General features: G+C 55.5%; 8 protein-coding genes across 8 annotated transcripts; 4 read left to right on the forward strand and 4 right to left on the reverse strand.

Moving 5' to 3' along the window:
- Positions 1-1339: 1339 nt before the first annotated feature.
- On the reverse strand, positions 1340-9317 carry N656DRAFT_802694 (uncharacterized protein; the record flags this gene model as incomplete). The annotated part of the gene is made up of 3 exons (XM_064818276.1): positions 1340-5175; positions 6216-9198; positions 9258-9317. The coding sequence occupies 3 exons, from the start codon at positions 9315-9317 to the stop codon at positions 1340-1342; spliced, it is 6879 nt and encodes a 2292-aa protein (XP_064664973.1).
- A 1103-nt stretch (positions 9318-10420) lies between these two features.
- On the forward strand, positions 10421-11945 carry N656DRAFT_720160 (uncharacterized protein; the record flags this gene model as incomplete). The annotated part of the gene is made up of 2 exons (XM_064812429.1): positions 10421-11086; positions 11148-11945. 2 exons carry the CDS (start codon positions 10421-10423, stop codon positions 11943-11945), a joined length of 1464 nt encoding a protein of 487 aa, XP_064664974.1.
- Positions 11946-12491: 546 nt separating this feature from the next.
- On the forward strand, positions 12492-14226 carry N656DRAFT_720096 (uncharacterized protein; the record flags this gene model as incomplete). Its single annotated transcript, XM_064812425.1, has 2 exons — positions 12492-12532; positions 12591-14226. 2 exons carry the CDS (start codon positions 12492-12494, stop codon positions 14224-14226), a joined length of 1677 nt encoding a protein of 558 aa, XP_064664975.1.
- On the reverse strand, positions 14173-15638 carry N656DRAFT_785312 (short-chain dehydrogenase/reductase). The gene is made up of 2 exons (XM_064816351.1): positions 14905-15638; positions 14173-14798 (listed from the first exon to the last, which is right to left on the reverse strand). Exons 1-2 carry the CDS (start codon positions 15284-15286, stop codon positions 14254-14256), a joined length of 927 nt encoding a protein of 308 aa, XP_064664976.1. The 5' UTR covers positions 15287-15638; the 3' UTR covers positions 14173-14253.
- A 2315-nt stretch (positions 15639-17953) lies between these two features.
- Positions 17954-18555, forward strand: N656DRAFT_772597 (uncharacterized protein; the record flags this gene model as incomplete). Its single annotated transcript, XM_064813944.1, has 3 exons — positions 17954-18050; positions 18147-18487; positions 18550-18555. The coding sequence occupies 3 exons, from the start codon at positions 17954-17956 to the stop codon at positions 18553-18555; spliced, it is 444 nt and encodes a 147-aa protein (XP_064664977.1).
- Positions 18556-20380: 1825 nt separating this feature from the next.
- N656DRAFT_785316 (uncharacterized protein) lies at positions 20381-22440 on the reverse strand. Its single transcript, XM_064816352.1, has 4 exons — positions 22352-22440; positions 21902-22254; positions 21474-21846; positions 20381-21403 (listed from the first exon to the last, which is right to left on the reverse strand). Exons 1-4 carry the CDS (start codon positions 22377-22379, stop codon positions 20598-20600), a joined length of 1560 nt encoding a protein of 519 aa, XP_064664978.1. The 5' UTR covers positions 22380-22440; the 3' UTR covers positions 20381-20597.
- Positions 22441-22909: 469 nt separating this feature from the next.
- On the forward strand, positions 22910-23470 carry N656DRAFT_763418 (uncharacterized protein; the record flags this gene model as incomplete). The annotated part of the gene is made up of 1 exon (XM_064813295.1): positions 22910-23470. The coding sequence occupies one exon, from the start codon at positions 22910-22912 to the stop codon at positions 23468-23470; it is 561 nt and encodes a 186-aa protein (XP_064664979.1).
- Positions 23471-23698: 228 nt separating this feature from the next.
- On the reverse strand, positions 23699-25701 carry N656DRAFT_511828 (TBCC-domain-containing protein). The gene is made up of 3 exons (XM_064809907.1): positions 25158-25701; positions 24202-25088; positions 23699-24142 (listed from the first exon to the last, which is right to left on the reverse strand). Exons 1-3 carry the CDS (start codon positions 25210-25212, stop codon positions 23927-23929), a joined length of 1158 nt encoding a protein of 385 aa, XP_064664980.1. The 5' UTR covers positions 25213-25701; the 3' UTR covers positions 23699-23926.
- Positions 25702-25912: the final 211 nt, after the last annotated feature.

Consider the following 25912-nt stretch of genomic DNA (forward strand, 5'->3'; position numbering starts at 1 on the left):
CGAGTCACAAAGCAAGACAATTACAAAGGAGATGCAATAACAAAGCGACAATGTGATGATCAGACACAATGGACTGTGAAGGAGAAAGACGGAGAAGAGAGAGGGAAGGCGTAAGGAAAGGAGAAAAGTCACACAAAAAGAAGAGATGCCATAGCCGCGTCGTGGTAGTGACTCGTCATGTTCGCGATTGTTGAGACAGGTCAATGGGGCCCAAGATGGCAGCCGTCCTACCGTATTACTCTCTCTGAGCCATTCATGGCGTGTCAGGCAAGCGACATAGCGCTGCAAGTTGTACGGCCAGCAATCGCCGGCCAGCTACCGAAGCTAGCAAGGCTCTATTACCGAGAACAGCACTCTCTTGTTCCCAATCTATTGGGCATCGATGGACGCAAACAGCCGGAGCAAGGGCGGCCACAGAACCCCTTGTCATTTCGCATCCGCGGTGCAAACTCATCGATGACACCAAGGTTTCTCTCCCAGCGAGAAGCGAATGTATGTCGCTGGGCCTCAAACATATTAGTTAAGCGCCTGAAGCTGGATGCGAAGCTTTTGGGCCGACGTTTCCCAACTGTCAATGAGGCAGGCGCGGGCCGCTTGCGATTGGCGGATCTGTGAAAGGAGGTCGCAGATCCGGGAAGCTGCGAGCCAAACACCAAGATGCGGGGATCCAGATGTGGCACAGACGAAAGTCGAACCCCTGTTCCTGGCCAGGCCTGGACCTGCCGGCGAAAACCAGGTGAAACCTCAGGTTGATTTCATCAATTTCAACTCCAGTACAACAGTACTTCTGATGTATATTATACCCTTGATAAATGATTATTGAGAGTGTCTTTTCGTAGGTCCTATGTATGCTGTTTGCCACCCTGTATGTACAATGATTCCCATCCCCACCACAATCACCCATACTGCCAGCCTTCACCGCCCAAGATCGCCTGCGATTTTGCCAGCAATCGAAAAGACCGCAGATTTGGAAGAATTGGCCTGCGTTGAATCTGGGCCACACTTGCCTACGTACGAAGGACAGATCAATCGCTCAATTTAAACTGACAGAGCCTTCGCCGGCCCTGCCGTACATGCCATGCTGCCCCCAACCCGACTCTGATGGTTTGGCACCCATAAAGGTACCTAGTCAATTAGGTAAGCCCTGCTCCAGATGATGCAAGTATGCATATGCACCCCTCTCGCGCTCTATCTCTATCGGATATCGCTTGCAAGCCATGATGTTAGCCTCCATGGACTGCGTCTGCAAAATCCGTCTATGCCGCCAAACAATCCTATCCAACCTCCCTGGGTATCAATGCTTTCCTGTGCCAAACAGCTCTAGTATAGCCTGTTACCATCATTCATAATCCTCCAACTCGTCGTCCACCGAGAGACGGACCACCGTTGGCCCCGGCTGCACCGGCGACGCCGCTTCGCTTTCCTGAACATCGTCCGGGGTCGTGTCCAACTCCAGCCCGGATGCCGGCATTACAGTCCCATTCAATTGCTGCTCCGAAGCCGGGGTCGAGTCTCTCTCCAGCTTAGGCATCTTAGGTGATTGCAGGTCTGTCGTCAACGTCTGCGACAGTAGCCGCTTTCTCATGCCGACCCTGGTATCCGAAATGGCCGACGCCGGCGTGGTCACGCTCCTCGCCCTGCTGTCGGGCTCGATGCCTGGAGTAACCGATCGCGACGCCGCGCGCGAGATTCTGCCGTCCTCGTACAGCGTCCCAACCCACGCCTCGCGCAGTTTGAGGCCGAGCGCCAGCGCCATCTGCCTCGCCACGCTGTTCCCGACCAGCTTCCATTTATCTTGCATATTGCCCAAAAGGACCTCGTGATCCGGGAACCCCTGGGCGCGCCGTACCTCCTGTAGTGTAAGAGGCCGGTCCTCATTCCAATGCAGACTCGTCACGCCACGCGCATCTCCCGGGTGGCCGCCCGTTGTAACCGTTCGGAAGACTTCGGTGGGGCGGATCCGCTGCCACGCCTTTGAATTAGACGCCACTGATGCCTTACGAGAACCTCCTTCGGCGGGGAAGGCATCTCGGTCCGCCGCCGACATAACCCCTTTACCTCCACGCCAGCTTGTGACGAAATCCATGCCGTACGGGTGTATCGGAATGATTTGGATCTGCCGGCGGAGTTCCCGTGTGATACCGGTACATACCCGGTGATCCGGGAAGGGGATGCAAGCATCGGGTTTGCCGTCGCCAATCCGCTGGAGATCGGCTGTGCCTTCGGACGCGCTGACGTATTTGAAGGGGGTGGCCTCAAACGACCGGCGGACGTACGGCTCGCCGTTACACAACGCTCCCAGGTCCCGCGATGATGCGGCCGGGAAATGCGAGTGGGACAGGCCTGGCGCTTCTGGGAGTCGTAGGCCCGGTGCCGCGAAATAGAGAAAGACTCGAGTTCGTGCCTGTGGCGCGCCATGGGACCAGGCATCTCCCATAATCAACTGGGCCTGATAGCCCATACCGACAATAGCGCAAATGAGCTGTGACAGCACGTCCTCGGCTTGGTTGTGCTTGCGGGCTTGTACGATCGTAGTTACGTTCTCCAGAACGCCATACTTGGGCCGGTAGAAGTCGACGAACGAGGCAAATGACGCCACCAGAGACCTGTTCTTGAATTGCTTCAGAGTCTGTTTATTCTGTGTCAAGAGAGAAAAGCCTGGGCATGGACTCCCGGCCGAGATAAAATCAACCTCACCCGGCCGCAGTACATTGTCTGCATACTTGCCCTCGATTGCTAGGCGAAGCAGGTCGTCGATCGACCCCAGAAAGGGTTTTGTGGTCTTGGGCCCGGGGCTATTTGCCATATAAGTATAGATGGCCTTGTCCCAAATGTCGTTTGCCCAGTGCATCTCTATTGCACCAGCTTCTTCGAGACCGCGTCCAAAGTTGCCGCTACCGCAGAACAAATCCATTCCCTTGAGCTTGCGGAATGAGTGGTTGGCTGGGTCAAAGCCCTGGCGGAACGAAGACGGTATATCACCGTCGAATGGAATACAGCGCTTGCTATTGCCGTCTTCCACAAGTCGGTGGGTCATATAAAACAGATTCCCCGTACCGCCCCGGTCATATGGAACCGGAATTTGCTTGCCTGCCCGAAAGATCCGGACAACACACCTTTCCCCAACCTTGTTCGCCTTTGCCACGACGAACTGGTCAGAATACACTAGCTCATTCGGCGCCGGGTTTGCTTGAGGATCAACCCGGCTCCGGCGCAAAAGTCTCCGCAGCCGTACGAACATGATGTTGCCTTGCTTAAAGATCTTGGCGACCTCGTACGGCTCGGCCAGAGCGTCAGATGAAAGTGCGGCCAACACAGTGTCGCCTGTCCTGAACCTGGGCTTTTCTGGGCCGTGAGAGCACGTCATATGGGACTTCTGAAGAGTAACCCAGCGACGTCCGTCGACGAGATAGGTTTGGCGAACAAAGAACTCTCCGTCTCCCTCATTTGGGTTCCCGAACCAGTTGATATGGTGGACCCCAAGGACCTCGTACTCCTTGACCCGGGCATGCTCTCCTTCTTCGCATGTGCAATGGTCTGAAAGGAACAACTCATTCGGCCAGGGGTATTTCATCATGCAGCAAGGCGTCTCCACGGGGCGGTAAAACCAGGTGACATCGAAGGTGCGAAATCCGTCGTTGGCGACATGGACTTTTTGCACCAGACCAAACCACCTGCCATCATCTGCCGCACCTTTGGACTCCATGCTCCGCCATTTCGTATCCGTCGTCTCGCAGTCACGGGGGGTGGAGATGGTATCGCCGACTCGGATCCGATCGATCACCTCGCATGGGAGGAAGTATGGTTTCCTCCTTCGGCCAGTGGTGCATGAGGAAACCATTGCCTCAATCGGTGTAGCCCTCTCTACTGTCCTGGTTGCGTCAAAAGACCGGTGTGACCCGAAATCCGGTTGAGCTTTTGAAGTACTGCCGTCAACAACCCTCAGCATCTTCCCAAGGGACATGTGCCCGAAGCATTCCTTAATGTACGGGGTGACGATGGTCGGGGGCTGAGGCTCAGCCTCTCCTTCTTCGACAATCATGGGAATTGGGGGTGCAACCGTGGCCTTATAGCGACTGAAATGGTATGTCTCTCTAAACAGATGGAGAGACGATGCCTTTCTCTCTCCTAGGACGCCGTTCATCTCTTTCCAGATGAAATCGATATTCGCGGTTATCGACGTGCGGTAATCCCGGCTGGGGTGTTGCTGCCGCCAGTTCTGGAAACTGAGGGCTTCGCCGTGCGCCTGGTCGAGCCATTGGGCGAAGGATTCCTTGAATGAATGGAGGTCGACAGCGCGGCCTTGTTCAATCAAACTGGCAGAGAAGTCGACAACATGCTTGGCCAAATTGGCAATCCACACGAAGGGCTCGTAGAACCTTCTGTATTCGGTCGCGGGGCTTTTCAGGCGGTAATAGACTTCCTTATCGGCGTTGTGTAAAGATCTGACCCAGATTTGGCCGTCAACCGCGTGGTTGGAGTCACCGTAATTACCGATGGGCAGCTCCGACACCTCAACGTTCTCGACATAGTGCCTCTGGTCGCCAACGCTCAGCACGCCATTGAAGAAAAATCTGGTTTGTCCGACGCGAGTAGCCATGTGCTGCAGAGGTCTCATTTCGTACGCATAGTATTTCGAATTGATGTAAAAGACGAACTGATCGAGCTCAAACTCGACAAAGTCCTCTTTCGCCTCGGCTACTTCCATCAGCGCCGCAACCGCAGTCCACTCTCGACTCGGCGGCAGCGGGGGTGTCCACCCATCGTACTGGGACCTTGGGTTTACCAAGGTTGACTGTGGAAGCTCCACATATATGTTCTTTCTCCGTTTGATGTCGAATGAGACCGGCGTTGCTATGTCTGCGTTGTCTGATTCAATGGCCTGTTCACCGTTGACTTCGAGGTCGGAGAGAGGCGCCGACGCTCTTGGCGTTTCCCATGGTGACCCTGCGAGAGGTGCTGGGTTCACCCCATTGACGTCTTGAGCGGCTAGGCTGCTGGCAGACGGCCAGTCATCGGGAAAAAGGGGGTGGCGGGGAGGCGCCTCGCTCAACGGCGGTTGCGGACTGGACTCGGGAAGCGGTTGGCCGAGGTCGTCTTGGCCGTCGAGGGGTCCCTCCGTAAACACATCCATTTGATCGACGCCGCGAGCGAGGTAGCGACCACCCCCAAAAGCTGTAATGCTTCTGTTTTGTAGTTATGCTTTCAATCCGCTAGGCTCTTATTGACCATATCGAGCGAGGAGACCAGGAAGGTTGTGAAGCAGCAAGGCAGGTGCTGCGTAAAGTCGAGCAACGGTTCTCGCGAGAAGATGTTTCAATAGGTATGCGCGGGAGCGAATAATAGTCCCCAGTCGCTGAGCGGTAGTATTGTCGAGCTGTCTGAAAAGGCGGCTCCGAGGAATCGAAACAGAGCGAGGACAAAAAAAGCGAAGAAAACGTCTGTGGAGAGAAGAGCGATTCTCCACAAGATGTGCGATGCAGAGAGAGGATATTCAGTGCAAATTCTTCTAGTAAATAGAGATTGATAGCAAGGGAATCAAAATAAGGGTCATTGTTCGAGTACTGAAATCATTCCGCGACGGCAAAGCTTTGCACAGCTGAACATTCCAAGTGCTGTGTGGTGCACTGGTGTCCCTCAACGATGGGTCGCGCGTGGCAGTCGCGCATTCCATTGCTTGCACGCGTCGAGCAGTGCCAAGAAACAAATCTGGATCAATTGGCCAATCGGCGCCAGCTCCGCTGCCGGGAATCTGACGCGCCGGAGGCCGGACCCGCCAGGCGAAGGGTTCCGGCCCCGCACGTGAGCTCCCTTCCCTCGGAATGGTCCCAACCTGAGCGGAAAGAAGAAAGACATGCCGTGGTGTCAAATTTAAGCATGTGTGCACTCGTCCATGGCATGATACAATCGTAAAATTACAAGGATCAGACTTCATCCTCCTTTATCTATACATGACTCATCAACACAAGCATATATACAATCAGATATATACAATCAGCAGCCCGGCGGCCGTTCCCGCTCCAATACCCCTGGTATCTTGTCTATCAATTCCGAAAGGGACTCTCCCGAATCCATGCTGCCGTCCATCGGCATCGACGACACCTGGTTGTCCCTTAATACATGCTGCCACACGGTGACGATCTGCAGGTCAGCCTCAGCATCCGCCGTCGCGCCCGCTTGTTCTCGCCAACTCTCATCGGGCCAGAACCACGTACACTCCCGCGTGCGCACCAGCTGGTCCAGGCGCTGACGGAGCCGTTCCATCTCGGCCGGCTCCACCAGGTTCTTGGCCACGTCGACAAAGTAGGCGAACGCCCGGATGAGGTACTGGTAGGGCAGACATTTCGGGTCCTTGGCCTCGTCCCGAATGTGCGCGCCGTCCCATCCGTCCAGGATCCAGTCCATCAACCTCACCATCTCCCTCCCACTGCCGCAGCACCCCAGCGCCATCATGTACCGATACAGAGGCCGACCGGAGACGTTATATTGCGTCACGCCGTGAGGCGTCTCGTCATCCCACTCTTCCCATTCCTCAGCAATCCCCTGACCCACTGGAGGAAGGAGTGTCAATTGCTGGAATCCCGCCACGGCGAGTCGGTGCGCGTGCACAACAAACTTGCCGAGGTGCCAGTTGATTTCGCGCCGGTCGCGCTGCACTTTTTCTGATTTACTATCATCCTCAAATGTGGACAGCTTCAGCGCCTTGCGGATCATGACGCAGAGCGATTCGAACGAAACTATGTCGATGCTTTTTGAGGCTATGGTCTTCTCGTAAACATGCAGAAACCAAGTCAACGTCTTCAGGACATTGTACGGCGCTCCCAAAAAGCTGTATAACAGTTTAGGCCCGGCCAGGGCCTCCATGATTAGGTGCCATGATCGTTTGTCGCGCGAAGCAAGCTTTCCATTCCTCGCGTGAAATGCTCTCGTGAGCTCGATAGCCTCGACAATTGTAGCGCCCCCAGCTATATTCATGGCTCGCTGCTTAGCTCGGGAAATGGACGTATCGGCAGGACCCTCTTGCTTCGGTCTCAGTGTGTGAATGCGGCATAACATGGCGATCCATGCGTGGAAAATGGCGATAGGTACCATGGACAATTCCCTCATAGGTTCGCCGGATCGCGGCTTCGTCGTCCACAGGGAGAAGTCCTTTAGTGCGCCGATGTGAGATCTCCATGGGCTATCGTCCAGGAACCGTAGAGCGTGCTCTTTCGATGGAGCGTTCGCCACAAGAACAGCAAGGCAATGCCCGGTGGGCCTGATGTGGTCGCGGTGCAGCATAAGTTCGTATAGCTCCTCGGGTTTTGGTGGGGTCAGCCTTGCTATCTCAAATTCGCTGAGATTGCCATCGTGAACTGGGAATACTTCCTTGACATCTCCTGGTCGTATACCTGATGAGTCTGCCACAGGGCGGGCAAATAGTTTTTGGAACATCTCGGTGTAGACATGAATATCAGGCCTCAACCCCGGTTGGGGAGGGTGCTCAAACATGAACCACGCTTCTCTGGCATTTCTCGTCGCCCTTATCGTTGAGGCCCACTCGGTATAGACGTTTAGGTTGGCCCGGTTGCCTGAGAACATTGGTGGGGGCAGTGACCTCGTCTGTATGGTCGGCGAGTCTCCAAACGTGGATCCGCCCAAGGCGCTGAGAGCTCGATCGACAGAATCGTCATTGTAGCCGGCTTCACGCGCGAGCAGCCCGGCCTTGACGCTCCTGCTAAGACCATCTTCGGGATTGCGTCGCTCATCGATCCCATCTAGTGCGCGTCGGTAGGGTGGCCACGTCTTGACGGCCCGGTCGACGTTCCTTGCTTCGTCCTTTGTCTTGCTCATGCCAAGGAGGACCGTTCTGACAGACCGATAGCTGTTCTTGTCCATCATCAGAGGAGGCTCAACCGACGCTGCCAATTGCAAAAGCTGTCGTTGCGCGGCCCAGTTGTGTTCTATATGGTCGAGGGGCCGGATGCGCGCGGGCCAACCAACGTGCTGAAGTGCCTTGTTGAATACCAGCGACCGAGCTTGGGGGCCCGTCAGCGCCCGACTGTCTTGGTCAGGAGGCATAGTGGCAATGTAGTCGGCGGCTAGGCGCGATATCAAAGGCATGCCTGCGGGCCACGTCTCTCGGGCGTGCCGTACAAGACGATGAAGCAGGACCAGAAAATGCCACCACGTCATGGATCGGCCTTGTCCTTGATAGGCCGGGTTGGCCAACTCGTCCGCCGGGCGCTCCGACGAGATGTAGTTATCCCTGATGTACTTAATGTAGGCTATAAATGTAGCGGGCTTTCTGATGATCCTGTCCCTAGCGAGCAGCGCCATCAGGAGGAAAAAAGGTTTGCGGCAGTCGCTCTTAAGGAATCTTGTGACCTGCATATCCCCGTCCATGGGGTTCAGGATCCAGAGCCATTGCTTGATATCACCTTCAGTGATGCCAGTCTGAGCCTGCAGCTGCCGAAGTCGCTTCTTCCACTCCCAAGTTCTGCCAAGATAACGCTCGATCTTGGTCGTGATGCCAGTCCGCCGAGCAAGGAGCGCGTATCGGCGAAGTAAAGCTTGTGCTGTGATAATAGAGGGACGCAGGCTTCGATTGTTGGCAATGGCACGAGCCAGCTGCCATTCTCGGGGCGTCCACCTTCTATTTCGCCAACGTAACAGCGTTCCCACGACCCTGACAGGCGAGTATCTCGGGAAGTCCTTCATGTAAGGACGGTGTTTGCCTAGGATTTCCGTTTTCCACTCGGTTTCAAGGCGCTCGCCTTCTAAGAGTATCCATAGCTCCTCCTCTTGCTCCGTCGGCGACATGTCGCGGAATCCCGTCGGTAGTCCCGCAGGAAGTGGTTCGCCTTCGGGCGGTATGGCTAGTTCAGCGTGAGGTCTGCTAGGCGGCGGTGACTGCGGTTCTCCGGCTACGCTCTCCGCCAACTTCGAGCTTCGCATTCTTGGCGGGGCGGTGACGATTGACGCGGCATGAAAGGAAGTTCGGTGCATATTAGCTTCGGTATTGGTTGATTCTGCGGCGGCTAGTAGTCCCGCCCACTCGGAGCTTGACTGGGGGTCAGGCGCGGACCCAGACCGCCCGCGGGTGTCGGTCTCGTCGGTCTCGTCATTTCGACGGTCCACGGGTGCGGCACTCAGGTTGGCCGAATGCCAGCGGACGTTGACAGCATCTGAGATGGGCAGACGAACCTGGCAACCAATCTTGGAGCGTCGGCGTCAGCAGACAGAATGCGGGAGGTGCAAACCAGGGCAATGCTCACCAGAGAAAGAGTCTTGCATCTCGGAGCCCTTTTCAAGGCAATAACTCCTGCAATGCGCATCGAGACAGGCTGCTGCACATCGTGGAAGAGTTACCAAAGAAATAGAAGTCACGATATATCGAGACTCATATCTCCCCCTCCACCCTTATTCTCGTTCCCGAAGACAACGCGGTAATCCAGGAGCATGAGGTATGTGCCGAATTGAATCCCGGACCGACTCGAAGAAACTTTCAAACTCCAGATGAAAGCCAGAAACCCTGCATTCGATCCTGCGCCAAGGGGGTAATGTGTTATGTAAGTGTACTGTAACTGTCCGTAGTGGAATTTGCAGCGTACTGTACACGTAGGTTCGCAATGTAAAAGCGTTACCGGTACATACAGTACAGATATCATTACCTAATTTACCTTACACACATCAGTGTAGGTTACCGGTAGGTACGGATACTGTAGCTCTTGATCGCCAAGCTTCACTGCACCGATGCCAGATACCTGTAGCAATCATCCGTCATCAATCATTGTGCAACCCGGACGTTTATAAGACAGGACATACACCGCAAGCACGCATGCCAGTCCATCTCAAACGGAAACGCCCTTACGGCGAGTTTGACTCACTAGCCGCTGCTTTAGCAACGGCCAAATTGCCGGCCGCTGCCGCTCCGGCAGTGTCGCGTCGAGCGACGCGCCAAAGCTCCAATCCCCCGCTGCCCGTGCCCCAAGACCCCGAACCAAGACGTCGGCGCCGCCAGCCGGATGCCAATGGCGAGCCTACCGGACTCTCCCAGCTTTACCATCTTCCTCAAGGCAAAGAGAACATACCAGTACATTCCGAGCAACGGCGGCAGCAGCTGAATCAGCAACAGCAGCAACCAAACCACCAAGAGCAACCCCTAAAGCCGACGCGTGTAACACGTCACAGCGCTGTGCTCGAATCTGCGCCCCGCCCGTCAAACGCCAACACCGGCAACGCTCGCCGCCCAAAACAAGCGATGGGCTTTACCATTACCCCGACTGCATCGGTTCTACCGATAGAGCCAGAACGGCCGATGCCCCCGCGGACAGCCGGAGCCGCCCCAACAGCCAGGAGGCCAGGGCGGCCGCCGGCGGCCGAGGCATTCAAGCCGCATCAGCAGTCCATCTCAGTAGGACGCAGCAAACCGATCATCATGGCCACGTCTTCGGCACAGCCGGTCGCTCGTCCGACGACAACAACCACTGCTACTGGCGCGAACGGCGAACCGTCCGACAGGCCCGCACGGGGTGGGACCGGTGGTAATAGTTGGGGACGATCGGACCGCAACATTGATATGGTCATGCTGGGCGACATCTGTTTCCGGACTTGGTACTCGTCATACTACGGCAAGGAGGTACTGGGCGACATTTCGGGCAACAGCAGCAGCGCTAAGGGCGGGCAGCAGCAGGATGGCAAGACCAACGGGACGACGACTACGACGGTGCAGGGGGCTGCCAAGGACAGCGACAACAACAATGCAAGCGGGGCCAAAACAAGCTCCGGGGGACGCCGGGGGGATCGCGACAACAACCCACCCATGCTAGACAGGCTGTATGTCTGTCCGTGCTGCTTCAAGTACTCGAAGGAGCTCGTTACGTGGTGGGAGCACGTCCGCGTGTGTGAACGCCGAGGGTTCGTGCCGGGCCAGAAGATCTATGTTCACCCCAAGGGCAAGCGGACCGTGCTGGTGCCGTCGGGCCAGCCGGTGCCCAAGCACAGCAGGGGGAAGCGCGGCGGTGCCGGGCAGAAGATGGTTGAGGAGGTGGTGCAGGACGAAGGGGAGTGGAGCATCTGGGAGGTTGACGGCGAGACAGATGTGGTGAGTTATAATCTCCGCCATCGGCCTTCATAGGAACATACTCCCTAACTACGTCAATCAGCTGTTCTGCCAGAACCTCTCCCTCTTCGCAAAGCTCTTCCTAGACAACAAATCCGTCTTCTTCGACGTCACAGGCTTCAACTACTTCCTGCTCGTCTACACCCCGCCGGCGCCGCCTCCCGACCCAAACGCCGAGGTGGCCGAGATCGTGCGGCCGCGGAGCCAGATTGTCGGCTTCTTCTCCAAGGAAAAGATGTCCTGGGACAACAACAACCTAGCCTGCATCCTGGTCTTCCCCCCCTGGCAGCGCAAGGGCCTGGGCGCGCTGCTCATAGGCGTATCGTACGAGATCTCGCGGCGTGAGGGCCTGCTCGGCGGGCCCGAGAAGCCCATCTCGGACTTGGGCAAGAAGGGCTACAAGCGATTCTGGGCCGGCGAGATTGCCCGCTGGCTCCTCAGCCTGGAGCCCTCCTCTTCGTCGGCGGGCGAGACGGTTGTCGATGTCGGCGAGTGCAGCCAGGCGACGTGGATCGCTGCCGAAGACTGCCTGCTCGTGCTGCGCGAGATGGGCGTCGTGGAGGATGCTGGGAAGGGTCCGCCCCGGGCGGCGCGGGCGCAAGAACAGAGCAAGGCTGCCGAGGACAGCGGCAACGGCAACGGCAACGGCAACGGCAATGGCAGTGGGACAGCAGCAGCGCCTGAACCAGAGGTGGAGCCCGTGCAGAGGGTCCGCATCTCGCAGCAGGCCGTGCGGGCGTGGGTGGCGGCGAACAATATCAGCCTGGAGAAGGCTTGCGATCCAAACGGGTTTGTGGAGGGCTATGCCATGAAGAAGGTTGTGTCGGAGGAGCCCGCATGATCCTGGGCCGAGGACAGTGCCATTGCAATCGTTGGATGCGCGAGCAGTGTTTGGGAACGGTCAGCATGCGAGGCCAGGCAGCTAGCACTTGGGCATGTCTGAGATGCCGCCGTAGTTGTGCCATATCACTAGGCGCAGCGTACGAATATGGTGGTTGCCATCACCATATGCATGTCTCTCAAGTCTCCATCAGTTCTCGGTTCTGCTGCCGAGTAGGGATGGATACCTAAAATCAGTGATGTCTCACCCCCAATAAAATGTCTTCTGAGTCTTGACGTGCAAGAGTTACATATCATTACAATCAATCGTCTCCAGGGTTTCCTCCATCGCAAGTTCCTATGGGCTATCAAATGGAAGTGGCCGATCAACGTGCATGCAAGCCCCTGTCCGTCAGTTTTTGAGCCTACCTAGGTAAGTACTGCACCCACCGAGCCAACCTACACTACTACCTAAGGCCCCATCTTGCTTAACAGCACCTACGATTGACATCTTGCAGCGGTTGGAATCATGGTCTGAAGCCACCACAACACACTACATAGTGCGGATATGCCAGTAAGACGGGTGAAGACTGGTTGCCGCACGTGTAGGTAAACAGCAGCAAGAACCTGGAGGCAGAAAGCCACGGAGCTCACTCAATTTATGCAGAATCCGCCATGTCAAATGCGACGAGGTGCGGCCGGCCTGTCGACGATGCGTATCCACGGGACGGGTATGCGATGGCTACGGCATATGGGCCGGCGGAGGCAACCGGTACGGCGATCCCACTCTCAACCCGGACGCTCGCCGTTCTGGAATGATCCCGCTTCTCACCAGGGCCCTGGCTACCTTTCGTGCGGTGAGCGTCGAGGAGCAGCGCTGCCTTGACTGGTTCCTGCATCGTTCAGCCAGGAAACTTCCCGGTGCATTCATCTCGTCATTTTGGACAACCGCCTTACTCCAGGTCGCGGCGGCCGAACCGGCGGTGCTTCATGGTGTCTTGGCGTTGAGCGCAGCTCATGAGCATGATGGGTGTAATGTCCGGCCACGGTCGGATGTTCCGGATAAGAAGGAACAGGTCATGCTGCGCCAGTATAACAAGGCTATCCGTCATCTGCTGCCGCTCTTCTCCGCGGATCGCGGGACGGCTGACCAAGTTGCTCTGATAGCCTGCTTGCTCTTTGTGTTTCTGGAATATATCCGTGGCCATTACATGTCAGGCGCGATGCACCTTCGGAACGGGATACAGCTGATTCGACAACGCCAGCGCTCCTCAGTTACGGCCGTCGGTGCGCCCTGCAATGAGCTGGATGATTGCATCCTAGAGACGTTTGTCAGGGTCCAAGTCTCAACTGCACTCTTGGAGCAGGATCTTTGCCAGCTCTCGCTCGAATCCTTGGTGTCCACCCCTGCGATTCCGGGTCCCATCTTCCAGTCGATCGAACAAGCGAGACTGTCTCTGGACCTGTTGCTTGGTCGGGTTCTCAAGCTCTCTGAGCAGTGGCACCATTACGGGCTTGATGTTCCTTCACAGGTGGATAAGGATCTGTCTGAACTGTGCGATGCTCAGCGGCACATTCAAACAACATTGTTGTCTTGGTTCACAACATACAAGGTCTCAACCTCCAGCCTGCGTGGGCGACTTACTCCCCGAGAAACCATCGCCTACGAGCTGCTGAGCGTTTACCACACAATGGCGACAATCATGGCGGCCACGTCTTGTCGGACAACTGAGTCGGCTTTTGACTCCCACCTGCCGGGCTTTGTTTCGATCATAACTCAGATGATCGACTCTTGGGTCACAACTGTCCCTCGTGTGCAGCGCTTGGATGAGCATCTGGCGCACGGACCCGAGATGACTGCCTCCATCTCCGACGTTGGATGCATCCCGCCGCTGTATTTCACGGCGCTCAAGTGTCGTAACCACCGGGTCAGGACGCAGGCCGCCAAGCTCATCAACATCGTCCCGCACAAGGAAGGAATATGGGATGCTATGCTGATGTCAGACGTGGCCTGGGAGGCCATATCGGTTGAGGAAGGTGCATTTTACGTCAACCTGCCCGCTTGCGGCAGCGACTTCGACGTGCTCACCCTTCCCACCGAGACCGACCTCCTCACACCCCTGCTCCCCGAAGCGCAGAGAATTTGCGAGTTCAAAGTCCAACTGCCAACGGATCCGGATGGCAAACTCATCTTAACCGGCAGTCGAAGACGAAATAATCGCCCTGTGGATACGGTGAGCAGGGAATACAACATCCAAACTAGATGTTGGACGGATTTAAACGGTTCTACTACTACTTGCTGAGATTGATGGAACGTGAAGAGAACAAAGTCAAAGAACATGCCCCTCGAGTTCCTTCGCAGTACACTCCCAAAGCCTCCTCCGCAGCGCTTCGTCCTTGGAAAACGGTCCTCCATCACCGCCCACGCCAACCGGTCTGTAATACTCGCCCGACACAACATCAGACGAGGTTGCCGCCCACAGATAATTCTTACCCGCCTCGCGCATCGAGGTCCCAATAAACCTAACCATCACGCCAAGCAGACCGATAAAAATGCCCGCCCCCTTCGAGGTGTAGAGGCCCGTAGCAAAGTGGCCCGGGTCGATGGGCACGACGGTGAACTGCCCAGCAAATCGCCGGGCCAGCTCCTGCCCGTACAGCACGTTGGCTAGCTTGCTCTCGGAATACAGGTCAATGGCCGTCAGCGGCCGCCCGTCCGACTTTATCCTGTCCAGATGGATCCCCTCTTTCGGGACGTATTTGTGCGCCTCGGACGCCACGACCACGACGCGGACTTCTTTTGGCGATGTGAGAGTTGCTGCAGTCTTGCTCAACAGCGGGGCCAACAGCTTGACCAGCAGCGCGTGGCCCATGTCTAGCAGGAAGAAACAAAACTGCGTCAGTCCCGCACCTTTTATCCCTAAGGCTTTTTGGAGGCGGAGTCAACTTGGAGGGAAAATGGGAGTTGACGGGTAACATACGATTCGTCCCAAACCTCAACTCATACCCTTCCTGCGTCACACCAAGAGCACCACCCATGATTCCCGCGTTACAGATCAGAACATCCAGGCGGGACACCGAGGCCAGGACAGCGCGGGCGGCCGATTTCACAGACTCAAAAGAGCCGAGGTCGAGCTGCTGGAAACGCACGGAAACTCCCGGGGCGGCGGCGGCCTGGATCTCGGCGAGTGCGGGCTTGCTGCGCTCGTGGCTGCGGCCCGTGATCCATAGCTCGGCGGGAGCCCGCTTGGCAAACTTGATGGCCGCTTCTTTGCCGATGCCCGCGTTGCCCCCCGTGATGAGGATCACTTTGCCCGTCAGCAGAGGCACGTCCTTGTCCGGGTTGAACGCGGTGGATTTCATGGCTGCTGTTACCGGCGGGGGGTTTGGTGTCTGATGTCTGAGGACTCTCGGGTTTGCGTGTGAGAGTTCTCTCAGCCTACTATGGATCGCAGGCTATAAGGGGAAGGAAGTGATGATGGTGGCGAGTCACGGTAGGTAGGTAGGCAAGAAGGAACCTGGGAGGCATCGAGATCTGGCAGTGATGGGAATCATGGGATGGCTGTACCGGATCACCCTTTATAAGGGACACAGCAGGCCTGGGACTGGCTCTCATCTTGCCAGAACCAACCTGCCCAATCGTTAAATCCTACTATCCCATGTTTTGTGGGCATTGCATTGCACATCATGCTCTTCCGTGTTGGTTCACGAGCAGTGTGAGTGAAGACCCTAGTGCTGAGGTCAGCCTAGATGGAAAAAAGCCAATCAGCTTGCATTTTAAGAGAACAGGCGAATCACAAACCGCGAAGATGCTCCACACTTTGGTGTCAACCACCAACAGCTTTACTGTGTAGGAGGAACAGAGGATGTCATCAACAACCGGCCCATCACTTACTTGTATGGAGTTAACTAACTGTAAAGATGCGCCCCTGGAATGCTTGTCCGTCTTCTCCACAGATTGATTAGAAATGTCCTCGTCGCTTGAGGGAGCTATACAGAAAGTTGAAGAAACCCAAGCATTCCTTAGGTTTGAGGGTAGTGTGCCTTTGACCGTTCTGGTATTGTCCCGGTCTTTCGGCCGGGCTCCGCATCAATCTACGCCGGGACACAGTTGAAGAGTGGAGCCTCATGTTCGTCGGGCCCGGATGACCGAAAGCCCTAAGAGATCCCGGCCCACCGTGGCCTGGACCCGGATTCGGTCGACTGCTTATGCCGGTATTCGGTGGCTGCAGTGTAACATTCAACCAGCCGAGTTGGCTCTGCCGGATCTAGAACCGGAACACATCAACTGCACTGTCTTCTATCTCAGGCATTATGCGACTTGATATCTCGCCGGCCGCGTTCTTCATTCGTAGGTTGACAAATGCTCATGAATGTGATGTTTTTATCTGTCAATATCCTATCTTCGAGTACCTGTCGCGGGAGTCCCCTTGATAACTTGGTCATGAACCAGATGGATAGTGCAGAGCTGAGAGTACAGGTACTGCTGCCGTCAACCCTGGAATTGACGGGTAAAAAAGTGTTCTCCCAACTGCAAGCTTCATGCCGAAGGGTCTCTTCAACCCAAGAGACAATCCTTCTACTATAGATTGTACAGCTAAGGCGCTCTTGAGTGTTCATGTTGTTGAATAACTCATAAAAGCGAGAGCGGTCAAGAGCCGTCAAGAGCTCCCTAGAAGTAGATGAGTTGAACCAGACAAGTCTTAACAATCACAACAGGAACTGTACTTCGTACCTCTGTATAGGCTCGAGACAACGGGATTACTGTATCCCGACTGTTTCTAGTACTTCGAAATTCCATCTTGAAGTGATGGTTGAAGTCTACTTGTAAGGAAGGTCCAGAGTACCTTCGTACCTAATGTCCTTGTTGTTTGCTTGTGTTAATTTGCATGTCTGCCCTGAACGATGTAAAGCAATCATATATCAACTACACCACACGTGGGTTTTGATGAAGCTACAATGTATTCGGGTTCCCAAATATTTGGTTCTCGAAACTCTTCAAATTTAGTGTACAGCCAACAAGTGAACCATCCGTTCCAAGTTCCAACCCTTGCGTTCCGATGGTCATGCAGTGTAACAACCCAAAAAGCGGCCTTTGGCAATCGCTTAAATTGCGCCGACGTCAGATCTGAAGCTGAGTAAGATCGAAATGGTTGCAACAAACATTCACTTGTGTACACTATGAATTCTCCTGTACGCAGTGAGTGTGCATCTTGTGGTGTCGTTGCTTCAGTTGCTTCCCCTGAACGAATCCTCGCGAATTCTTCCTTGGAGCTGATTATGAGAGGCATTTTTCCCTCATCTTTTCGTCATTCCAAGCCCCTAAGCGCAAAGGATGGATCCCGAGTGGACACCGTAGCAGCCAGCCGACCACTCACATCTGGAATCATTTACCGCTAAGTGGGGGCCTTCATGCCCCCACGCCGCTTTTGTTGGAGCCTCATCGCCTGAGACATCAACACAAACGAAAATTTGAAAAGCTCATGAGCTCCCCGAAGTTCTCACTGAGCTGACCTGTTCCCGCGAAATCAATCAGGGCCGTAATAGCTCTGTCTGCTTGTTAGAAAATGAGTCATATCGATTGAGGCTGCTGACAACGCCACAAGGCAAAGAGTCCTGAGTTTCAGCCTTCGTCGGTGCTTGGCCATGGTTGGGATGTGTGCGCTTGTCCGAGATTGCCCGAGCATTTTGCAGAGCGCCGCAGCAAAATTTTCTTCCCCTTTGCTCTGCTCCCCAGCCGGGATACCCGACCCACAATGAGCTCGCAGTGGAGTTTTGATCGCAACAAGCTGTGAATTGACCAGTCACATTGCTTCTCCTCGCTGCTCGAGCCCGTTGCCCGGACCAGCCCGAAGTTCCGCTTTCCCCAGCTGACCTGTTCTTCTCTTCCGCACACTTTCCCTTCGCTTCTCGTCTCTTTTCCCTCTCCCACTCAGCAGTCTAGCCATCGTCTTGCCTCATCTCCGAGAGTATCATCTCCTCAGTCCCGTCCTTCCATTTCCCTTCAGTATACTCTTCCCTTCAGACACAATGGCCTCCACCCGTGTGCTCGCCTCGAGACTGGCCGCTCAGATGGCCTCGAAGGCCGCCCGCCCGGCTGTCCGCGTCCAGCAGCGGGCTATGTCTGGTGAGTTTTGGCGATCGTCTCGTAGTAGCCTCGTCGGCGCCGTCGCAATAGAAGCTCGATCTAACGAAAATTTTTCTCTCTTCCGTTGCGATGCAGCCGCCACCAAGGCCTCTCCTCTCCAGGCCGTCAAGCGCCAGCAGATGTCCTCCATCATCAATGCCACCGCCCGCCAGGCCTTCACTGTCCAGCGCCGGGCCTACTCCTCTGAGATCGCCCAGGCCATGGTTGAGGTTTCCAAGAACATTGGTATGGGCTCTGCCGCCATTGGTCTGACTGGTGCCGGTATCGGTATCGGTCTCGTCTTCGCCGCCCTTCTCAACGGCGTTGCTCGCAACCCTGCTCTCCGTGGCCAGCTCTTCTCGTACGCCATTCTGGGTTTCGCCTTCGTCGAAGCCATCGGTCTTTTCGACCTGATGGTTGCCCTCATGGCCAAGTTTGTAAGTGCTCGCCGCCGGAGTCCTAGGTCGAGAAGGATAAGCCGACTAATTATCCAACCCAGACGTAAACGTATTCTATCCACCTTCGGACGGGATTGGTCGCGTTGCCCCATGGGGGACCATCGCGCCCTGTACATATCGAGACGAGGGGACGGGATGGAGGGGGGCTGTGTACGAGAGGTTCATAGTTCTATGCGGCATTACCACATCGCACAGACTAATGACACGGGCGGAAGTGTGCATGGGATAATGGCATAGAATCGCACCATAGAGACGGGGGCCATAGAGAAACCTAGATCGGGGAGAGCTTTCGACGACAAATCGACCGTCTGTCGGCACTGCCGACACATCTGTACCATAACCCACCGCGGTTCTTTTCCCAGGTTGCGGGGAAAATACCACCACAAAAGATTTTCTTTTGGTCTCTCTCATCTCTCACAGTTTCCATTCTCACACAGGCCCTTGAAGAGGAAAGGAACAACAGGGAAAAACCAAGACTCTCCAATGCCAAAAATCACTTGATCTTGTGCATATTTGTTAGAATCATTGTAAGGTTTCAGCAGTGAGAACTGGAAGCCAACAGATGCCCAAATATTCATCTGGAGAGGAAAGGCTAAGACGCAAGGTGAAAATAATCAATAAACGGCAATCAGAGAATGGTCTTGCCCCAGGCCTTTCTCTAGAAGCCGTCCTTGGTGTTTTTGGCGCTCTGGTACTCAATCCCATCGTGGCTCGAGAACTCCACTCCTGTCGGCAATGGAGCTTCAACTGACTTGTTAAGCGTGAAACTGACAGATCGATCAGGGTTTGCTCCACTCAAGCGGAGCATAGCGTCTGCAATCAATCGGCGGGAAACGCTGCACTTGCAACGCTAGCCGTTGAAGCAGAACTGACAGGTTTGTTGTTCGATAGAGGCTTTCTGTTCATATGAAAGTGTAGGAATGCAGAGGACGCAACGAGACCGGTTTTCGAGGGTCAATACTGATATGTAGATTGGAACTTGGTTTGGATGTGGTCGCGTGAACAGAAGGAGGACATAAAGTCGAGAGTGGGTGGAAGGGCAGGTCACTTTATTAGACCCGGGTTCCTCCAGCCCTCTCGACCATTCTCCTTTGCCCTTGCCTCTCCTTCTTTGGGCCGCTCTGTTTACCCCTCACGTCTTCTACGCCGTTATGCAACGGAAAGGCAAGTGCAGATCGTGTTGTGGGAGGTGACTTCCGCAGAAGGTATCAATATGGCGAATTAGGGCAGGTGGAGTACAGGGTAGGATGTAGCGGGCGGTAATCTGGGGTTGGCCCTCCCGCATATGAACCAGCTTCCCCGCATTCCTTACAAACTTGGCGGGACGCCCCCCTTGTCTTCACTGGACAATGGAGTGCACACAGTTTGGCTGAGCACTCAGCCCACTGCATGGGTGGAAAGTTGTCTGCAGTGTAATATCGAATGTCCAGACTTGGAGACATGGCTAGAGTACCTTCCGAATGATATAGAAAAAGACCCGGGTGATCGAGTTACGCCCGGGAGATAGACTACCGGTGGAGGCAACGTCTCGTGCTTCTCGAAACTCGGGAAGCGTATGTAAGAGACGTGCGAGAATGTTTCGACCCAACGCAATGCCCTTGCTGAGATCAAGAGTCGGTAATAAACGCAATGTTGCCAATTACTGTGGAAGCGCCGATTGGTGTGCCACCCCCAAGGGCCCCAAGGTGGCCAGACCACCTCATCCGACGCAGGGTAATACAAGTTCTCACTCCCGCTATCTCTCCAGGATTGAGGGATAAAGATGACCGTGGACGATGGGTTATGTCAGTACAACCGGTGTTCCACTGATCTTCCCAGGAACGTGAGAAGCACTCTTGGCAAGGAGAAGCACTGTCAGCTATACCAAGAATGATGAGCACTGACTGGTTGGTCGTCAGCTTGAAGTCAACTTAACTCTTTTGTGAGGCTTCTTGTAACGCGGTAGGACTTGTACTGCACCCCTGCGAATGCCGCAAATGGACAGAGTTGCTCTCGTGACATAGCTCATTTCCACAAGTCTATCCTCTATAACTCCCTGATTGCTCCAAATCTCACCCACGTACTTTATTTTTTATTCCCAACTCCCCATCTATGCCTTAACCAGCAAGCTTGTACCTGTCATCTCCGGCGGCACCGGCAACCCCATTGCTTCAAGAACAGTGGGAGCGACATCACCCAAGACACCGCCCTCCTTCTTCAGGCTCCAGCCCTCAGGAGCATTCGCCATGATGAAGGGAACCTTGTTGGTGGTGTGCGAGGTCTTGGGCTTGCCATCGGGAAACTTCATCTCCTCGGCGTTTCCGTGATCAGACGTGATAAAGAGGATGTAGCCCTCCTTCTTGCACCCTTCGTAAATCTTGCCAATAGCCTTGTCCGTAGCCTCGCAGCCCACGATGGCGGCTTCGTAGACTCCGGTGTGACCAACCATATCTGGCGGGGCGAAGTTGTTCATGACGAACGGGAACTTTTGCTCTGCCATCCGCTTGCAGACCTGGTTGGCGACGCCATCGGCGCTCATCTCGGGGGCCTTATCATATGTTGGGACGCTTTTGTTGGAAGGTACAAGATCCTGCGACTCATCACGCGTCTCGAGAGGGAAGACCTTCTCAACACCACCGTTAAAGAAGAAGGTTACATGAGCATACTTCTCCGTCTCAGCAATGTGCACTTGTTCGACACCCTGTTTCCCAAGCCACTCCGCAAGCACATTACCCATGTGCTGGGGCTTGAAGGCAATCTCGAACGGGTAGTCGAGCTTGTATTGGGTCATGGTGACTAGGTTGATCTTGGGGTACGGGAAATCGGGCAAAGGCGAACGGTCAACGTCGCCCAGAAGTTGCGTGATCTGGCGAACACGGTCAGAGCGATAGTTGAAAAAGAAGACATTGTCCCCATCTGCAGACAGTTAGTATCCTGATCATGAAGTAGAGCCTAATCACGAAGGGAAAGAGCGGGGCTCGCGAACCCTTGATACGGCCCTCCTGGCCACCAACAATGATAGGCTTCAGGAACTCATCCGTCTCGCCCTTCTCGTACCGCTCCTTTACTGTCTTGACTGGGTCATCACTCTGCTCGCCCTCGCCTAGGACAAGGCCCTTGAGTGCGATTTCGTTCCGTTCCCATCTCTTGTCGCGATCCATGGCATAGTAACGGCCGACGACTGTGGCGATCTGGCCAATGCCGATTTCCTTGATTGTGGATAGCAGCTCCTCCATGTAAGCGGCGCCAGACTTGGGGTCGGTATCACGGCCGTCGCCGAAGAAGTGGATGTAGACATTTGAGACGCCGTACTCCTTGGCGGCTCTGAGCAAAGCGTACAAATGTGTTTGCTTTGCGTGCTATGAGATCATTAGCCTTCTGACTTGAAACTCTGGGCTAATTCGGGTAACCAACAACACCGCCGTGGGAGACGAGGCCGCAAAGGTGGAGACGACCGTTTCCGTTCTTGGACGCCTCCATTATCTTCTTGATAACCTCGTTCTTGCTGAACTCCCCTTTCTTGACAGCGAGGTCGATACGGACGACGTCCTGCCAGACAACGCGGCCGGCGCCAATGTTGAGGTGGCCGACCTCGGAGTTCCCCATGAGGCCCTCGGGAAGGCCGACGGCCAGGGAGGAAGCTTCCAGCTCGGTGTAACCAGTTGCGCTCTTGGAGAAGGCGTCCATCACCGGGGTATTGGCGGCAGCAATGGCGTCGCCATCCTTGGGCGATTCGTCAGAAGGAATGCCCCATCCGTCAATCACGACTAGGCGACCGCAAGAGCATCAGAATCAGCCAACCCAGCTCCAGATATATCAGGATGTAGCAGACGACTAGCGGGTAGTCTGGATGTCTGGACGTACTCAGGCAAGCCTTCTGCTCGGGAGCCATGTTTGTTGGCGGCGGGGTCAAAACTTGGGTATCGGGTGCAAGTGAGAAAGTGGCGTGCAGTCACAAGTGAAGACAAAGCAGATTCGAATTGGCGAGGGACAATGGGTAAAAGAGCGTAAGGGATGCGGGGAAAAAGAACAAGTCCAGATAAGAAAGGCTTTCACTTCTCTCCGATCCGATATTGTTGGGATGGCGGGGTAGTCTCCTAATTGCACTGGACACTTCCACTGCACAGCACATTCTCTCAGCTCACCCCACCTGACGTCGACTGCTTAATTTGACAAGCTTAGCGTTCCCAATCCTGGGACTCCTGGCATCGGAGCAACCACTCACATCAGGTACCGTACCCACGCGCCGGTCTGCTGTATCTGAACACCGCGGCCAATCCCGCAATGCTGCAAGCTCCGTTCTGCCCAAATATGCACCTTCGAACTTAGCTACAGTAACCAACTCACACTCCAATTGCCCTGCCAAGCGACAACTGAGATCTCAGCCTGCCTGCCTACCAACAACCCCACAAGCCTAATGCCATGGCAACCTCCCACATCCCGGAGGGCCTCTCCCCGGACGCAGTCGACACGCTCACCGAGCTAACCTCCATCATCACCAAGCTGCGCAGCGCCCAGCAACAACAGAACCTCGCATCCGCCGCGGCCGCGGCGGCGGCATCTTCAACCGGCGGCGGCGGCACCAGCGCAGCAGCCTCAAATCACGCACCCGCAGCAGCAGCCGCGCATCAGCAGCCAAGCGGGACGACGCCCGTCGCGCCGGGGGCCGTGACAGGCACAACACCACTACCAAGCGGCGGTGTCGGCGACAGTACTCACGGCCCGCTGCTGAGCGCCAAGGAGCTGCCCGCGGCGACGGACAACCTCAAGCACAAGCTGCAGCGGGCGCGGGCGGCGATGCGGACGCTGGCGGACGTGCACCGGTCGATCGCGGCGCAGGAGGCCGAGCTGGCCTCGCTCGAGGGCCGCCGGCGGCGACAGGCCGACATGCTCGCGCGCACGCAGGAGGAAGGGCTGCAGTTTGTCCGGGCGGAGCAGAGGAGTCGGGAGGATGAGGAGGGGGATCGGATGATGGTGATGTGAGGTCTTGTGTTGATCTAGGTTGTGAGGGTCGGGGAGGGACATGGAGAGGATGCTGCTTCTTCGGCTGGCTGAACTGGTTGCAAATGGAGGGCGCATACGGCGGTGGGTCTGTCATTCCCTGCATTTACTGACGGCTGCGGTTGACACTGTTATATACCCAGGGGTGCTGCTAGGTTAAGGCTGCTTCCGTATGGTAGAGCCCTTGGAAAAGCAATGACGAGTGGAGAGTTCACCGCGCCGACCGGAAGTGGATGCTGAAGCCTACGGTATCGGTATAGTCACACTTTGGTGAAGTCTGCGAAGGATTGTGGACGGGAAAGCATCGATGGTTCTATTTGTGCCACATGTGCTCTCGAAACCTCAGTCCAGCCTTCCTAATGGCGATACTATGCCTCGAGAAAACCAACGCCAGAAAACAACTCCGGCTCTTCTTCCCTGATACGATCGGGTATTACCTTACGACATCTGGGGCGCTTTGCCTACGCCAAAGACTTTGAGAATCCGTTCAACCCCCAGATTGGCAGTTCCTGAAAGCGTCTCACTCCAGGTCTCATCCCGAATAATCTCCTCTTCCGGTACCAGGCTCCAGTTCGGCGAGGGAGTTGCCTTCAGCCACTTGAAGTCGTCGACCTGATCATACAGGTTGGTCTCCTGCCTCTCCTTGTCCGTCAACTGCAATCACACATTAGCACATCCCCACTCTCAGCCGCCTCTCACACGCAAAAACTTACATAAGTCTCCGGCGCAGGCGTAAACCTCACGCCCTTGCAGTCCTCAATGATCGGCCGGCTCATAACGTGCAGGTAAAAGTCCACGTTCTCGCACTCGTGGATGCGCACCTGGCGGGCCGTGACCACGACTTTGCTGTCCTTCAGACCTGTGACGTGGACGGGTCCATCGACTTGGCCGGCCACAATGACGCATCCGGAGATGTCCTTGAGCGTCAGGCTCGCAAAGGGCGCGTTCCTTCTTATGGTCGGCACCGACATGTCGACGACGCATCGAGTCAGGTTGGTCAGCGCGCCGGCCGCCGTCGCGCGCGACGCCGACGGCGGCAGCAGGATGTGCAGCTTGGTGTGGTCCGACAGCGTGATGGTCCGGGCGGCGGAGAAACTCGGCCTACGGATTCCTCCACCCTCTTGTTCCGTTCCAGCTCCTGCCGGGCGTGCGATCTCGTCGTGGTAGTCCTTGCTGCCGCTACTGCTGCCGATGGCCGGCAGCGAGCCGACGGCGTCCTTTGCCTCCGCTTCCGCTCCGGTGGATGTCGTTGATGCACCATCGCCGGTGCTGTTGGAAGCGGGAGTGGCTGTTGTCGGGTTCAGCCTCCGCGGGTCGGAAGCGGAAGAGCCTGCATTCGTCGAACCGGCGCCTGGGGCGCGGGGCTTGAAGCGGAAGCGGATCTTGGGCGCGAATGCGGCCGTCGCCTCGTCTAGCTGCTCCTTAAGCGCTTTGATCTCGTCGGAATAGAGGCGCCGGTCATAGGCGGGCACGTAGTCAGCGGCGTCGGCAACCTCGTTGGACAGGCGCGTGATACCGTTCAGCACGTTCTCGATCGCATCTTGCCGCTCGCCGCCGACGGCCGCGATGGTGTGGAGCTGGCTGATTTTTTCTCTCAGGGCTTGGAATGACCGAAGGGGTCAGTCTCGTTGTTTGATAAACTTTGCAGCGAGGCAAACATCAAACTTACTGGCTACTGATACTTGGAAATGGCGGTAAAACCGTTCTTTGGTATCCCACTCCATGATTAGCTTGGGGTATGATGATATGTCCCAGCTTATGATGCGAGTGAGATTCGGAAAGCTGGACAGAGAAGTGAAAGTGGCAAGTTGAAGAGGAAGAGGAAGAGGGTGGTGAGATGGTTAGATGGGCTGAGGAACAGGAGACGCTCGGCGAGGTGAGGTGCGAAGAAGGTTCTCTTATGGTATGATGTCGTGTATCGACACCACACGTACTACCCGAGCGCCCGAACTTGAGATGTTGAAGACGCAGTTAAGGACTTATTCTCTTCCGTTACACAGGCGCAATATGGGATGATTTTGTGACGACACGACATCCCAAACCAGCGAGGTTCACAAGCAATATCACTCCACACCACTTGCACTTGAGTAGCTCGTGAACATAGGTACCCAGCGGTTTGGTCTATGGAACCATAAGAAGCTCCAATGTGGGATGAGGGGAATGGCTAGCGAATTATAAGGGGGCATGGTGGGGTAGAGTGGGTGAGTACATTACATGGAGCAGCAGGTAACCTGCTGTTGGTTGTCACTGTCACAAACATCGCCAGGCAGGGATGAACAATACCGTGCAGCAGCAGTTAAGGAAAGATTGAAAGGCCTAGGCTTAGTTGGTAATTGCATGTCCTGGTCAAGTGATCCAGGTTGATCTGTGCTCTCACGATGCTGTCCAGTACAAGGTATTGTACTAACTACCTTAGCCTCTTCG

This window comes from Canariomyces notabilis (assembly GCF_033297395.1).
Source record: "Canariomyces notabilis strain CBS 508.74 unplaced genomic scaffold N656scaffold_43, whole genome shotgun sequence".
In the NCBI taxonomy this organism is placed as follows: Eukaryota; Fungi; Ascomycota; class Sordariomycetes; order Sordariales; family Chaetomiaceae; genus Canariomyces; species Canariomyces notabilis.